The sequence below is a fragment of the Haliotis rufescens genome, unplaced genomic scaffold (genome assembly GCF_023055435.1).
Source record: "Haliotis rufescens isolate VD_foot unplaced genomic scaffold, xgHalRufe1.0.p SCAF_12, whole genome shotgun sequence".
Taxonomy (NCBI): domain Eukaryota; kingdom Metazoa; phylum Mollusca; class Gastropoda; order Lepetellida; family Haliotidae; genus Haliotis; species Haliotis rufescens.
The window spans coordinates 23,346,502-23,363,577 of NW_025963802.1; the positions used below are offsets into that span (position 1 = coordinate 23,346,502).

The 17,076-nt window shown below is 45.4% G+C and overlaps 1 protein-coding gene across 1 annotated transcript; it reads right to left on the minus strand.

Moving 5' to 3' along the window:
* Nucleotides 1-15,065: 15,065 nt before the first annotated feature.
* Nucleotides 15,066-15,938, minus strand: LOC125378271 (keratin-associated protein 16-1-like). The gene has a single exon (XM_048393727.1). It carries the CDS (start codon nt 15,936-15,938, stop codon nt 15,066-15,068), a length of 873 nt encoding a protein of 290 aa, XP_048249684.1.
* Between the last annotated feature and the right edge of the window lie 1,138 nt (nt 15,939-17,076).

Genomic DNA, 17,076 nt, shown 5'->3' on the forward strand with positions numbered 1-17,076 from the left:
AAAATTCATTTTCTGAAAAGCAAGATACTTTAGGTATTGATTTTAAGTGTATTTTAAAATTAATTCTCTCAATTAAAAAAACAGTTCATGTAAGCGCAAAATTTCCATTTAAACATTGTAAACGATGCGGGTCTACTATGACTAAATGTTGCAGTGCCACAGCTCGCGCCCAATGCTCCCGCATAGGAAGATGAGCCCTGCACGGAAGGCTATTAATTACTGCTAATTTCCTCTGATTTAGTCCCATGGTTTCTAGGCGGCCAGATTCACAAGGTGCCCTGATTTAATTAAGCAGAGCGAATTACGGAGAGAACGCAGGCCTGTGTCACAGTGGGATGTCCTAAGCAGATGCTGATGTTGAGCGTCATCGAGAACGCTGGCCCAATTGCCTCACATTGACGTAAGAACCTCGATATAAGGCTAGTAAATCTAAGTAACGACGAAATGGATTCGTGAACTAATCTCCTGCAACTGTGACGTATTGACATACTATGTTGATTTAAATACTGACGTTGGCGTTTGTGACGTTTCGTTGACGTTGCTGGAAAATGACGTTACAACGAGGTAAAATCTTTAATGTTTGACCCAGTGACGAGTATGATCTATGCCTTTAAGATTAGGAGTATGCGGGCTTGTTAATTTCAAAGACCATTTAGATGAAACTGTCATAATCTTTATTTAAACGCATTGTTAACTTGGCGGTGAGAGTTAGAATACTAACAACGTGAGGAGCGTGCGTGGCAGATACATATGTGTCCCTTGCGGCGCTTCAACACCACATTCCACTTTCAAAACCATTCGTGATTGAATCCAAACATGTTCCTAGGTAAGTTATATGATTGCAAATGGGGTCATTTACTTGAAGTAGCGTTGTACCTAATGACGGAGACGTTGTGGGCCGCAGAGGTAGTAGTATGATAATTGATAATAAAAGTAGCAGCAGCAACCACAGCAGCAGAAGCAGTATTGCAATCAGCAGTAAGAACGGAAAAGTGACAACAAAATCAGCAGCAGTAGTGGATTTGGTAGGAGGTACAGCAATAACAGAAATAAGGGACAGCAGCAATAACAGTAATACAGGGTAGAAATAACAGCAATAACAGTAATACAGGGTAGAAGTAGCAGCAATAACAGTAATACAGGGTAGTAGTAGCAGCAATAACAGTAATACAGGGTAGAAGTAACAGCAATAACACTAATACAGGGTAGAAGTAGCAGTAATACAGGGTAGAAGTAGCAGCAATAACAGTAATACAGGGTAGTAGTAGCAGCAATAACAGTAATACAGGGTAGTAGTAGCAGCAATAACAGTAATACAGGGTAGTAGTAGCAGCAATAACAGTAATACAGGGTAGAAGTAACAGCAATAACACTAATACAGGGTAGTAGTAGCAGCAATAACAGTAATACAGGGTAGTAGTAGCAGCAATAACACTAATACAAGGTAGTAGTTGCAGCAACAACAGTAATACAGGGTAGAAGTAACAGCAATAACACTAATACAGGGTAGTAGTAGCAGCAATAACACTAATACAGGGTAGTAGTAGCAGCAATAACACTAATAAAGGGTAGTAGTAGCAGCAATAACAGTAATACAGGTTAGAAGTAACAGCAATAACAGTAATACAGGGTAGTAGTAGCAGCAATAACAGTAATACAGGGTAGAAGTAACAGCAATAACACTAATACAGGGTAGAAGTAACAGCAACAACAGTAATACAGGGTAGAAGTAACAGCAATAACACTAATACAGGGTAGAAGTAACAGCAACAACAGTAATACGGGGTAGAAGTAGCATCAATAACAGTAATACAGGTTAGAAGTAACAGCAATAACACTAATACAGGTTAGAAGTAACAGCAACAACAGTAATACAGGGTAGAAGTAACAGCAATAACACTAATACAGGGTAGAAGTAACAGCAATAACAGTAATACAGGGTAGTAGTAGCAGCAATAACAGTAATACAGGGTAGTAGTAGCAGCAATAACAGTAATACAGGGTAGAAGTAACAGCAATAACAGTAATACAGGTGAAAGTAACAGCAATAACACTAATACAGGGTAGAAGTAACAGCAATAACAGTAATACAGGGTAGAAGTAACAGCAACAACAGTAATACAGGGTAGTAGTAGCAGCAATAACAGTAATACAGGGTAGTAGTAGCAGCAATAACAGTAATACAGGGTAGTATTAGCAGCAATAACAGTAATACAGGGTAGAAGTAACAGCAATAACAGTAATACAGGGTAGTAGTAGCAGCAACAACAGTAATACAGGTGAAAGTAACAGCAATAACACTAATACAGGGTAGAAGTAACAGCAATAACAGTAATACAGGGTAGAAGTAGCAGCAATAACAGTAATACAGGGTAGTAGTAGCAGCAATAACAGTAATACAGGGTAGTAGTAGCAGCAATAACAGTAATACAGGGTAGTAGTAGCAGCAATAACAGTAATACAGGGTAGAAGTAACAGCAATAACAGTAATACAGGGTAGTAGTAGCAGCAACAACAGTAATACAGGGTAGAAGTAGCAGTAATACAGGGTAGAAGTAGCAGCAATAACAGTAATACAGGGTAGTAGTAGCAGCAACAACAGTAATACAGGGTAGTAGTAGCAGCAATAACAGTAATACAGGGTAGTAGTAGCAGCAATAACAGTAATACAGGGTAGTAGTAGCAGCAATAACAGTAATACAGGGTAGACGTAACAGCAATAACAGTAATACAGGGTAGAAGTAGCAGCAATAACAGTAATACAGGGTAGAAGTAGCAGCAATAACAGTAATACAGGGTAGAAGTAACAGCAATAACAGTAATACAGGGTAGTAGTAGCAGCAATAACAGTAATACAGGGTAGTAGTAGCAGCAATAACAGTAATACAGGGTAGTAGTAGCAGCAATAACAGTAATACAGGGTAGACGTAACAGCAATAACAGTAATACAGGGTAGTAGTAGCAGCAATAACAGTAATACAGGGTAGAAGTAGCAGCAACAACAGTAATACAGGGTAGTAGTAGCAGCAACAACAGTAATACAGGGTAGTAGTAGCAGCAACAACAGTAATACAGGGTAGTTGTAGCAGCAACAACAGTAATACAGGGTAGTAGTAGCAGCAACAACAGTAATACAGGGTAGTAGTAGCAGCAACAACAGTAATACGGGGTAGTAGTAGCAGCAACAACAGTAATACTGGGTAGTTGTAGCAGCAACAACAGTAATACAGGGTAGTAGTAGCAGCAACAACAGTAATACAGGGTAGTAGTAGCAGCAACAACAGTAATACATGGTTGAAGTAGCAGTAATACAGGGTAGAAGTAACAGCATAGGTGACAGAGGTGACAGGCTTGTAGTAGTAAGAACAGAGGTAACATCAGGCTAAGTGGTAACAGCAGAGGTAACATGAGGTTGTTATGGTAACAGCAGAGGTAACATGAGGTTGTAGTGGTAACAGGAGAGATAACATGGGGTTGTAGTGGTCACAGCACAGGTACCATGAGGTTGTAGTGGTCACAGCAGAGGTACAATGATGTTGTAGTGGCAACAGCAGAGGTGACAGATGCTTGTAGTAGTAAGAACAGAGGTAACATGAGGCTTAGTGGTAACAGCAGAGGAAACATGAGGTTGTAGTGGTAACAGCAGAGGTAACATGAGGTTGTAGAGATAACAGGAGAGATAACATGGGGTTCTAGTGGTCAAAGCACAGGTAACATGAGGTTGTAGGTAACATGATGTTGTAGTGGTAACAGCAGATGTAACATGAGATTGAAGTGGTAACAGCAGAGGTAACATGAGGCTGTAGTAGTAACAGCAGAGGTAACATGAGGCTGTAGTAGTAACAGCAGAGGTAACATGAGGCTGTAGTGGTAACAGCAGAGGTAACATGAGGTTGTAGTGGCAACAGGAGTGGTAACATGATGTTGTAGTGGTAACAGCAGAGGTATCATGAGGTTGTAGTGGTAACATCAGAGGTAACATGAGGCTGTAGTAGTAACAGGAGAGTTAACATGATGTTGCAGTGGTAACAGCAGAGGTAACAAGTCATTGTAGAGGTAACAGCAGAGGTAATATGATGTTGAAGGGTAACAGCAGCGGTAACATGATGTTGTAGTGGTAACAGCAGAGGTATCATGAGGTTGTAGTGGTAACATCAGAGGTAACATGAGGCTGTAGTAGTAACAGGAGAGTTAACATGATGTTGCAGTGGTAACAGCAGAGGTAACATGAGGTTGTAGTGGTAACCGCAGAGTTAACATGAGGTTGGAGTGGTAACAGCAGCGGTAACAAGATGTTGTAGTGGTAACAGCAGAGGTAACAAGTCATTGTAGAGGTGACAGAAGAGGTAACATGATGTTATAGTGGTAACAGCAAAGGTAACATGATGTTGTAGTGGTAACAGAAGAGGTAACATGAGATTGCAGTGGTTACAACAGAGGTAACAAGTCATTGTATTGGTAACAGCAGCGGTAACATGAGGTTGTAGTGGTAACAGCAGAGGTAACATGATGTTGTAGTGGTAACAGCAGAGGTAACATGATGTTGCAGTTGTAACAGCAGAAGTAACAAGTCATTGTAGTGGTAATAGCAGAAGTAACATGATGTTGTAGTGGTAACAGCAGAGGTAACATGATGTTGTAGTGGCAACAGGAGTGGTAACATGATGTTGTAGTGGTAACAGCAGAGGTATCATGAGATTGTAGTGGTAACATCAGAGGTAACATGAGGCTGTAGTAGTAACAGGAGAGTTAACATGATGTTGCAGTGGTAACAGCAGAGGTAACAAGTCATTGTAGAGGTAACAGCAGAGGTAATATGATGTTGAAGGGTAACAGCAGCGGTAACATGATGTTGTAGTGGTAACAGCAGAGGTATCATGAGGTTGTAGTGGTAACATCAGAGGTAACATGAGGCTGTAGTAGTAACAGGAGAGTTAACATGATGTTGCAGTGGTAACAGCAGAGGTAACATGAGGTTGTAGTGGTAACCGCAGAGTTAACATGAGGTTGGAGTGGTAACAGCAGCGGTAACAAGATGTTGTAGTGGTAACAGCAGAGGTAACAAGTCATTGTAGAGGTGACAGAAGAGGTAACATGATGTTATAGTGGTAACAGCAAAGGTAACATGATGTTGTAGTGGTAACAGAAGAGGTAACATGAGATTGCAGTGGTTACAACAGAGGTAACAAGTCATTGTATTGGTAACAGCAGCGGTAACATGAGGTTGTAGTGGTAACAGCAGAGGTAACATGATGTTGTAGTGGTAACAGCAGAGGTAACATGATGTTGCAGTTGTAACAGCAGAAGTAACAAGTCATTGTAGTGGTAATAGCAGAAGTAACATGATGTTGTAGTGGTAACAGCAGAGGTAACATGATGTTGTAGTGGTAACAGCAGAAGTAACAAGTCATTGTAGTGGTAACAGCAGAGGTAACATGATGTTGTAGTTTAACAGCAGAGGTAACATGAGGTTGTAGTGGTAACAGCAGAAGTAACAAGTCATTGAAGTGGTAACAGCAGAGGTAACATGATGTTGTAGTGGTAACAGCAGAGGTAACAAGTCATTGTGGTGGTAATAGCAGAGGTAACATGATGTTGTAGTGGTAACAGCATAGGTCTCATGAGGTTGTAGTGGTAACAGCAGAGGTAATATGAGGTTGTAGTGGTAACAGCAGAGGTAACATGAGGTTGTAGTGGTAACATCAGATGTAACATGGGGCCGTAGTGGTAACAACGGAGGTAACAGGGGTTTGTAGTGGTAACATCAGAGGTAACATGATGTTGTAGTGGTAACATCAGAGGTAACATGAGGTTGTAGTGGTAACAGCAGAGGTAACATGAGGTTGTAGTGGTAACAGCGGGTGTAACATGGGGTTGTAGTGGTAACAGCGGGGGTAACACCGGGGTTGTAGAGGTAACATCAGAGGTAACATGAGGTTGTAGTGGTAACATCAGAGGTAACATGGGGTTGTAGTGGTAACAGCGGGGGTAACAGGGGGTTGTAGTGGTAACAGCGGGGGTAACATGGGGTTGTAGTGGTAACATCAGAGGTAACAAGTCATTGTAGAGGTGACAGAAGAGGTAACATGATGTTATAGTGGTAACAGCAAAGGTAACATGATGTTGTAGTGGTAACAGAAGAGGTAACATGAGATTGCAGTGGTTACAACAGAGGTAACAAGTCATTGTATTGGTAACAGCAGCGGTAACATGAGGTTGTAGTGGTAACAGCAGAGGTAACATGATGTTGTAGTGGTAACAGCAGAGGTAACATGATGTTGCAGTTGTAACAGCAGAAGTAACAAGTCATTGTAGTGGTAATAGCAGAAGTAACATGATGTTGTAGTGGTAACAGCAGAGGTAACATGATGTTGTAGTGGCAACAGGAGTGGTAACATGATGTTGTAGTGGTAACAGCAGAGGTATCATGAGATTGTAGTGGTAACATCAGAGGTAACATGAGGCTGTAGTAGTAACAGGAGAGTTAACATGATGTTGCAGTGGTAACAGCAGAGGTAACAAGTCATTGTAGAGGTAACAGCAGAGGTAATATGATGTTGAAGGGTAACAGCAGCGGTAACATGATGTTGTAGTGGTAACAGCAGAGGTATCATGAGGTTGTAGTGGTAACATCAGAGGTAACATGAGGCTGTAGTAGTAACAGGAGAGTTAACATGATGTTGCAGTGGTAACAGCAGAGGTAACATGAGGTTGTAGTGGTAACCGCAGAGTTAACATGAGGTTGGAGTGGTAACAGCAGCGGTAACAAGATGTTGTAGTGGTAACAGCAGAGGTAACAAGTCATTGTAGAGGTGACAGAAGAGGTAACATGATGTTATAGTGGTAACAGCAAAGGTAACATGATGTTGTAGTGGTAACAGAAGAGGTAACATGAGATTGCAGTGGTTACAACAGAGGTAACAAGTCATTGTATTGGTAACAGCAGCGGTAACATGAGGTTGTAGTGGTAACAGCAGAGGTAACATGATGTTGTAGTGGTAACAGCAGAGGTAACATGATGTTGCAGTTGTAACAGCAGAAGTAACAAGTCATTGTAGTGGTAATAGCAGAAGTAACATGATGTTGTAGTGGTAACAGCAGAGGTAACATGATGTTGTAGTGGTAACAGCAGAAGTAACAAGTCATTGTAGTGGTAACAGCAGAGGTAACATGATGTTGTAGTTTAACAGCAGAGGTAACATGAGGTTGTAGTGGTAACAGCAGAAGTAACAAGTCATTGAAGTGGTAACAGCAGAGGTAACATGATGTTGTAGTGGTAACAGCAGAGGTAACAAGTCATTGTGGTGGTAATAGCAGAGGTAACATGATGTTGTAGTGGTAACAGCATAGGTCTCATGAGGTTGTAGTGGTAACAGCAGAGGTAATATGAGGTTGTAGTGGTAACAGCAGAGGTAACATGAGGTTGTAGTGGTAACATCAGATGTAACATGGGGCCGTAGTGGTAACAACGGAGGTAACAGGGGTTTGTAGTGGTAACATCAGAGGTAACATGATGTTGTAGTGGTAACATCAGAGGTAACATGAGGTTGTAGTGGTAACAGCAGAGGTAACATGAGGTTGTAGTGGTAACAGCGGGTGTAACATGGGGTTGTAGTGGTAACAGCGGGGGTAACACCGGGGTTGTAGAGGTAACATCAGAGGTAACATGAGGTTGTAGTGGTAACATCAGAGGTAACATGGGGTTGTAGTGGTAACAGCGGGGGTAACAGGGGGTTGTAGTGGTAACAGCGGGGGTAACATGGGGTTGTAGTGGTAACATCAGAGGTAACATGGGGTTGTAGTGGTAACAGCGGGGGTAACATGGGGTTGTAGTGGTAACATCAGAGGTAACATGGGTTTGTAATAGTAACAGCGGGGGTAACATTGGGTCGTAGTGGTAACATCAGAGGTAACATGGGTTTGTAATAGTAACAGCGGGAGTAACATGGGGTTGTAGTGGTAACAGCGGGGGTAACATGGGGTTGTAGAGGTAACAGTTGGGGTAACATGGGGTTGTAGTGGTAACATCAGAGGTAACATGGGTTTGTAATAGTAACAGCGGGGGTAACATGGGGTTGTAGTGGTAACAGCGGGGGTAACATGGGGTTGTAGTGGTAACAGCGGGGGTAACATGGGGTTGTAGTGGTAACAGCAGCAACGGGGTGTTGGGGGACGAACAGCACGTATTGTGTTTTCATTTGTTACACTGAGGTTTATGTTAAATACGATGAATGGGCAGTTAGGTACGATGTATCAGCTGCTTCTGTTTATATCTGTATATTTAGCTCGCCTGACTGAAAGTCAATTGAGCTTGTGTCGTGGCCGGTTTGCCTGGCGTACGAAGTCCGTGGTGCGTCGCGTGTCGTACACATCTGGTCAGACAACACTGGTCCGGTGAAGCTGAAACCTCACATGTTTGTCACCGCGAATGACACATTCATGCATTCAAGAGGTTCAAATCTGAGTTTCAATATGGCCGCCAAGGTTTAACATGTGTGGTATATTTAAAGGTTTCACCTTGGACGATAGTCATGCCATTGAATTCTCTCATAATATATATAATAAATGAAGAATATTTTCAATATCAATCCTGCGAGTTTTGTTAATTGACTGTCTTTGTTGACGTTGTAGACTGTTTATGACATCCAGGTGAACCACAGTGCCACTTCATTGTTTTTCATTATTGGTGTGTATATATGCCTTATAACGTATTGCATGTATTGGTAGCAATTACCCTCGATCACCGGTACACAGGTATGTATGCTTTTGTGAACTACAGACAAGATACATTATGTCGAAGGATCGTCAGCGTGTCTATTTAACACTTGGGTCTAAATGCTTGTGTGTTTATTTGTTTAACGCCGCACTCAGCAATAGTCCAGCTATATGACAGCGGTCTGTAAACAATCGAGTCTTGGACAGACAATTCAGTGATTGACATGAACATGGATCTACGCAAATGGGACACGATGACATGCATCAACCAAATCAACGAACCATGCGATCCCGTTCGTCGCCTCTTACGACAAGCATGGGTTGCTGAAGACCAGTTCTAACCCGGATAAACTCACGGGCGCTGGGTCTCAGTGTTACATCCTGAGAGTTTCATTTGACTGACCTGGGATCAAGTGTACGTTGGGGTTTTCCCAGTTTAAGTTTAAAGAGTGTTATTTTTTTTATAAATGTGTTTGCGGTTATTTGTAATAACCTGCCAATAAAAGTGCGGCTGGGTAATTGATATTCATCTTTTATTCTTCCCGTTATTTCGAGAATTTATGGCATTTTTCTGGATTGATCATTTTCAAACGATTTCTCTTACCAAATCCCCCTGAGGTGACCATGATGCCATCGAACAGCATGTGCCATGAAACCTTTCTTTGCTAATGAACAGCAATACCGCAATGTAACTGTCATGTGAGAAATATCGCTCAGCTAGTAAACGCTCTACAAAAAACGTTGTCATGATAATTTGAAAAGGATACCTGAGAACATTTATTCGTAACTACGAACACCTTGTTTTGTAATAAATAACACACCGGCAGAACAGCGGCAGTGTATGGCTCGTCCTGTCGTAGGTGCAACTGACGCAGCTCGGCACTATTCTCGATGACCTGTCTGCATGAAGAACCCTGAATATATACTGACACACTCTCTAAGTCATCGTTTGTTCCACACAGTGTCCTTCATGTCGACATGGCAGAATACTACATTGTTTAGTGTTCGGTAGCGACTTTCCGGATTTGAATCCCACTGGCGTGACGGGGTATTCGTGAAATTGGTCTATCATCAGGCTACACCATAGGGAAAGTTCCATCAACGCCATGTGGTGTTTAACTGACATTTCAGCTTAATGTAATGCCAGTTCAATGACAAAGGTAGATATATTGCCGTCACTTTAAAACACAAGTTCTTTACATGTCTACGTAGTCATCATCGAAAGCTAAACCAAATTATGAGAAAATTGTATTGACCAAATAGTTATACGCATTTTATTGTATCCATTTTGATAATACCAGTATCTCAAGTTTATTTTCAAATTAAAACTGCAGTCAAGCTCATTTGCAAATTAAAACTGCAGGTATTTCTTCTTGATCAGATTCAACACTAAACTGATTATGAATAGTGCGCTCTGTGATGATGATATTTGTAATTAATATGTGAAATGAAACGTCTAGTTTTAATATTATAGTAATAGGTATAATTGCGTCGCTTATAACATTTATCCATGACAATATTTAATGAATATTTCACAAATGATATTAATGCTGAATCACTGGCTATGAGTTATTAAGAAAAAACTTTCTAATTATTTATTCATGGAGAACTGTCGAAGTGTGTTAAATGCATTTATGGCCTTGTTTTGAGCATATTACTTACCAGAACTGTTGTCGCATGATGTCCTTTAAACTCGTTTTATCATGTTTAACTGGTTCATTATGGGGTTTTTCATATTCAAATAATTACCCATACGTTCGTGCCCAAAGATATCTAATTAATTCAAATAATAAACATATGTATTTATTGAATTGCTTGTTATTTTGTCTGAGCCATTATCTATTATGTTTGAATTATATGTTTTCTATGTCCTCCACTTTAATTTCCCCGGCCGTAGGTAATCCACAGAGCGAAATTGTACAGTTGAATCATATTAGATGACACGTGATGTATTCATTAGAAACATGTGCCATCAAAGCGGGTTAGCAATTGCTGAGCATCGTGATGATGTGCATAATGGGTGGGGGACACCGCTTCCTCATCAGTCAAACATTGAAAATGTTGCTGATGAGGTGACGAAAACATTCCTTGTCTCTATCACGTTTGTCTCCTGTGTCACATGGCACATGAGGTGTTTGTACCACTGAGGTTGGCACAAGTGTGTTTGTAATAAGTGTCACAAGTCAGTGAGTATAGTGATGAACAAATTCGCAATATGCTGTATTACAGCAGTTAACACACACAAATTGGTAAATGTTAATTATAATAATGATAAATGTAATTCGTAAAAGCTACATTATCACTCGCTTCTAATTCACAATATCTGGAAAGTATACAACCAAATGTATCGGGTAGCCGGGGAACCGAAGCCCAAGAAACTCTCAGTTATCAAGCTGCCGAAGTCAAAGACCTGAGTCACCACTAACAGACTCACACATAAAGCGGAAACTGTTCAAAGCGCCGTTAAACCTTCACATATTTATCATGAGACAAATCCAAACCTGTGTGCGGTACAGGTTGTTGGTGTTTTGGGTTTTTTTGCGGCTAGGTGATACAGGGTGTGGGTTGTGTACGGCCGGCTGGAACAGGGTATCGGTTGTGTGCTGTACAGGGTGTTGGTTGTGTATAGGTGTGTGGCACAGGGTGTCGATTGTGTGCGGTACATGGTGTGGGTTGTGTACAGCTGGGTAGTACAGGGTGTCGGTTGTATACGGCTGATGGTATGGGTGTCAGATGTGTACAGCTGGGTGGTACAGGGTGTCGGTTGTATACGGCTGATGGTACAGGTGTCAGATGTGCACGGCTGGCTGGAACAGCGTGTCGGTTGTGTGGTGTACAGGGTGTGGGTTGTGTACAGCTGGGTGGTACAGGGTGTCGGTTGTATACTGCCGATGGTACAGGTGTCAGTTTTGTACGGCTGGCTGGAACAGCGTGTCGGTTGTGTGTGGTGCAGGGTGTGTGTTGTGTACGGCTGGGTGGTACAAGGTGTGTGTTGTGTACGGCTGGGTGGTACATGCTGTGGGTTGTATACGGCTGGGCGGTACATGGTGTGGGTTGTGTACGGCTGGCTGGTACAGGGTGTCGGTTGTGTGCGGTACATGGTGTGGGTTGTGTACGGCTTGGTGGTACAAGGTGTAGGTTGTGTACGGCTGGGTGGCACAAGGTGTGGGTTGTGTACGGCTGGGTGGTACAAGGTGTAGGTTGTGTACGGCTCGTCCTTACATGGTGTGGGTTGTGTACGGCTGGGTGGTACAAGGTGTAGGTTGTGTACGGCTGGGTGGTACAAGGTGTAGGTTGTGTACGGCTCGTCGGTACATGGTGTGGGTTGTGTACGGCTGGGTGGTACAAGGTGTAGGTTGTGTACGGCTCGTCGGTACATGGTGTAGGTTGTCTACGGCTGGGTTGTACAAGGTGTAGGTTGTGTGCGGCTCGGTGGTACATGGTGTGGGTTCTGTACGGCTGGATGATACAAGGTGTGGGTTGTCTACGGCTGGGTTGTACAAGGTGTAGGTTGTGTGCGGCTCGGTGGTACATGGTGTGGGTTGTGTACGGCTGGATGGTACAAGGTGTAGGTTGTGTACGGCTGTGTGGTACAAGGTGTAGGTTGTGTATGGCTGGTGGGTACATGGTATGGGTTGTGTACATCTGGGTGGTACAAGGTGTAGGTTGTGTATAGCTGGGTGGTACATGGTGTGGGTTGTGTACGGCTGGATGGTACAAGATGTGGGTTGTCTACGGCTGGGTGGTACAAGGTGTAGGTTGTGTATAGCTGGGTGGTACATGGTGTGGGTTGTGTACGACTGGATGGTACAAGGTGTGGGTTGTCTACGGCTGGCTGGTACATGGTGTGAGTTCTGTACGGCTGGGTGGTACAAGGTGAAGGTTGTGTACGGCTGGGTGGTACATGAGATGTGTTGTATACGGCTGGATGGTACAAGGTGTAGGTTGTGTACGGCTGTGTGGTACAAGGTGTAGGTTGTGTACGGCTGTGTGGTACAAGGTGTAGGTTGTGTACGGCTGTGTGGTACAAGGTGTAGGTTGTGTACAGTTGGGTGGTACAAGGTGTAGGTTGTGTATGGCTGGTGGGTACATGGTATGGGTTGTGTACAGCTGGGTGGTACATGGTGTGGGTTGTGTACAGTTGGGTGGTACAAGGTGTAGGTTGTGTACAGCTGGGTGGTACATGGTATGGGTTGTGTACATCTGGGTGGTACAACGTGTAGGTTGTGTACGGCTGGGTGGTACAAGGTGTGGGTTGTGTACGGCTGGGTGGTACATGGTATGGGTTGTGTACAGTTGGGTGGTACAAGGTGTAGGTTGTGTACAGCTGGGTGGTACATGGTATGGGTTGTGTACATCTGGGTGGTACATGGTATGGGTTGTGTACATCTGGGTGGTACAACGTGTAGGTTGTGTACGGCTGGGTGGTACATGGTATGGGTTGTGTACAGGTGGGTGGTACAAGGTGTAGGTTGTGTACAGCTGGGTGGTACATGGTATGGGTTGTGTACATCTGGGTGGTACATGGTATGGGTTGTGTACATCTGGGTGGTACATGGTTTGGGTTGTGTACAGCTGGGTGGTACATGGTGTGGGTTGTGTACAGCTGGGTGGTACATGGTTTGGGTTGTGTGCGGTACATGGTGTGGGTTGTGTGCGGTACATGGTGTGGGTTGTGTTCGGCTGGGTGGTACAAGGTTAAGGTTGTGTACGTCTCGGTGGTACAAGGTGTGGGTTGTGTACGGCTGGGTGGTATAAAGTGTAGGTTGTGTACGGCTCGGTGGTACAAGTTGTAGGTTGTGTACGGCTCGGTGGTACAACATGTAGGTTATGTACGGCTGGATGGTATAGGTGTGGGTTGTCTACGGCTGGGTGGTACAAGGTGTAGGTTGTGTATGGCTGGGTGGTACAAGGTGTAGGTTGTGTAAAGCTGGGTGGTACAAGGTGTAGGTTGTGTACGGCTCGGTGGTACAACATGTAGGTTATGTACGGCTGGATGGTATAGGTGTGGGTTGTCTACGGCTGGGTGGTACAAGGTGTAGGTTGTGTATGGCTAGGTGGTACAAGGTGTAGGTTGTGTATGGCTGGGTGGTACAAGGTGTAGGTTGTGTATGGCTGGGTGGTACAGGGTGTCGGTTATTTACGGCTGATGGTACAGGTGGCAGATGTGTACGACCGGCTGGAACAGGGTGTCGGTTGTGTTCTGTACAGGGTGTGGGTTGTGTTCAGCTGGGTGGTACATGGTGTCGGTTGTATACGGCCGATGGTACAGGTGTCAGATGTGCACGGCTGGCTCGATAAGCGTGTCGGTTGTGTAGTGTACAGGGTGTGGGTTGTGTACGGCTGGGTGGTACATGCTATGGGTTGTGTACAGCTGGGTGGTACATGGTGTGGGTTGTGTACAGCTGGGTGGTACAAGGTGTGGGTTGTGTACAGCTGGGTAGTACAGGGTGTCGATTGTGTGCTGTACAGCGTGTGGGTTGTGTACGGCTGATGAAACAGGAAGTCAGATGTGTACTGCTGAGTGTCCCAGGGTGCCGGTTGTATATGGCTGATGGTACATGTGTCAGATGTGTACGGCTGGGTGGTACAGTGTGCCGGTTGTATACGGCTGATGGTACATGTGTCAGATGTGTAGGGCTGGGTGGTACAGTGTGCCGGTTGTATACGGCTGATGGTACATATGTCAGATGTGTAGGACTGGTACAGGGTGCCGGTTGTATACGGCTGATGGTACATGTGTCAGATGTGTAGGGCAAGGTGGTACAGTGTGCCGGTTGTATACGGCTGATGGTACATGTGTCAGATGTGTAGGGCTGGGTGTCACAGGGTGCCGGGTGTATACGGCTGATGGTACATGTGTCAGATGTGTAGGGCTGGGCGTCACAGGGTGCCGGTTGTATACGGCTGATGGTACATGTGTCAGATGTGTAGGGCGTGGTGTCACAGGGTGCCGGTTGTATACGGCTGATAGTACATGTGTCAGATGTGTACGGCTGGGCGTCACAAGGTGCCGGGTGTATACGGCTGATGGTACATGTGTCAGATGTGTAGGGCTGGGTGTCACAGGGTGCCGGTTGTATACGGCTGATAGTACATGTGTCAGATGTGCAGGGTTGGGCGTCACAGGATGCCGGTTGTATACGGCTGATGGTACATGTGTCAGATGTGTAGGGCTGGGTGTCACAGGGTGCCGGTTGTATACGGCTGATGGTACATGTGTCAGATGTTTAGGGCTGGGTGTCACAGGGTGCCGGGTGTATACGGCTGATGGTACATGTGTCAGATGTGTAGGGCTGGGTGTCACAGGGTGCCGGTTGTATACGGCTGATGGTACATGTGTCAGATGTTTAGGGCTGGGTGTCACAGGGTGCCGGGTGTATACGGCTGATAGTACATGTGTCAGATGTGTAGGGCTGGGCGTCACAAGATGCCGGGTGTATACGGCTGATGGTACATGTGTCAGATGTGTAGGGCTGGGCGTCACAAGATGCCGGGTGTATACGGCTGATGGTACATGTGTCAGATGTGTAGGGCTGGGTGTCACAGTGTGCCGGTTGTATACGGCTGATGGTACATGTGTCAGATGTGTAGGGTTGGGCGTCACAGGGTGCCGGGTGTATACGGCTGATGGTACATGTGTCAGATGTGTAGGGCTGGGTGTCACAGGGTGCCGGTTGTATACGGCTGATAGTACATGTGTCAGATGTGTAGGGCTGGGCGTCACAAGATGCCGGGTGTATACGGCTGATGGTACATGTGTCAGATGTGTAGGGCTGGGCGTCACAAGATGCCGGGTGTATACGGCTGATGGTACATGTGTCAGATGTGTAGGGCTGGGTGTCACAGTGTGCCGGTTGTATACGGCTGATGGTACATGTGTCAGATGTGTAGGGCTGGGTGTCACAGGGTGCCGGTTGTATACGGCTGATAGTACATGTGTCAGATGTGTAGGGCTGGGCGTCACAAGATGCCGGGTGTATACGGCTGATGGTACATGTGTCAGATGTGTAGGGCTGGGCGTCACAAGATGCCGGGTGTATACGGCTGATGGTACATGTGTCAGATGTGTAGGGCTGGGTGTCACAGTGTGCCGGTTGTATACGGCTGATGGTACATGTGTCAGATGTGTAGGGTTGGGCGTCACAGGGTGCCGGGTGTATACGGCTGATGGTACATGTGTCAGATGTGTAGGGCTGGGTGTCACAGGGTGCCGGTTGCATACGGCTGATGGTACATGTGTCAGATGTGTAGGGCTGGGTGTCACAGGGTGCCGGTTGTATACGGCTGATAGTACATGTGTCAGATGTGTACGGCTGGGCGTCACAAGGTGCCGGGTGTATACGGCTGATGGTACATGTGTCAGATGTGTAGGGCTGGGTGTCACAGGGTGCCGGTTGTATACGGCTGATAGTACATGTGTCAGATGTGCAGGGTTGGGCGTCACAGGGTGCCGGTTGTATACGGTTGATGGTACATGTGTCAGATGTTTAGGGCTGGGTGTCACAGGGTGCCGGTTGTATACGGCTGATGGTACATGTGTCAGATGTTTAGGGCTGGGTGTCACAGGGTGCCGGGTGTATACGGCTGATGGTACATGTGTCAGATGTTTAGGGCTGGGTGTCACAGGGTGCCGGGTGTATACGGCTGATGGTACATGTGTCAGATGTGTAGGGCTGGGTGTCACAGGGTGCCGGTTGTATACGGCTGATGGTACATGTGTCAGATGTTTAGGGCTGGGTGTCACAGGGTGCCGGGTGTATACGGCTGATGGTACATGTGTCAAATGTGTAGGGCTGGGTGTCACAGGGTGCCGGGTGTATATGGCTGATAGTACATGTGTCAGATGTGTACGGCTGGGCGTCACAAGATGCCGGGTGTATACGGCTGATGGTACATGTGTCAGATGTGTAGGGCTGGGCGTCAGAAGATGCCGGGTGTATACGGCTGATAGTACATGTGTCAGATGTGTACGGCTAGGCGTCACAAGATGCCGGGTGTATACGGCTGATGGTACATGTGTCAGATGTGTAGGGCTGGGCGTCAGAAGATGCCGGGTGTATACGGCTGATGGTACATGTGTCAGATGTGTAGGGCTGGGTGTCACAGGGTGCCGGTTGTATACGGCTGATAGTACATGTGTCAGATGTGTAGGGTTGGGCGTCACAGGGTGCCGGTTGTATACGGCTGATGGTACATGTGGCAGATGTGTAGGGCTGGGTGTCACAGGGTGCCGGTTGTATACGGCTGATGGTACATGTGTCAGATGTTTAGGGCTGGCTGTCACAGGGTGCCGGGTGTATACGGCTGATGGTACATGTGTCAGATGTGTAGGGCTGGGTGTCACAGGGTGCCGGTTGT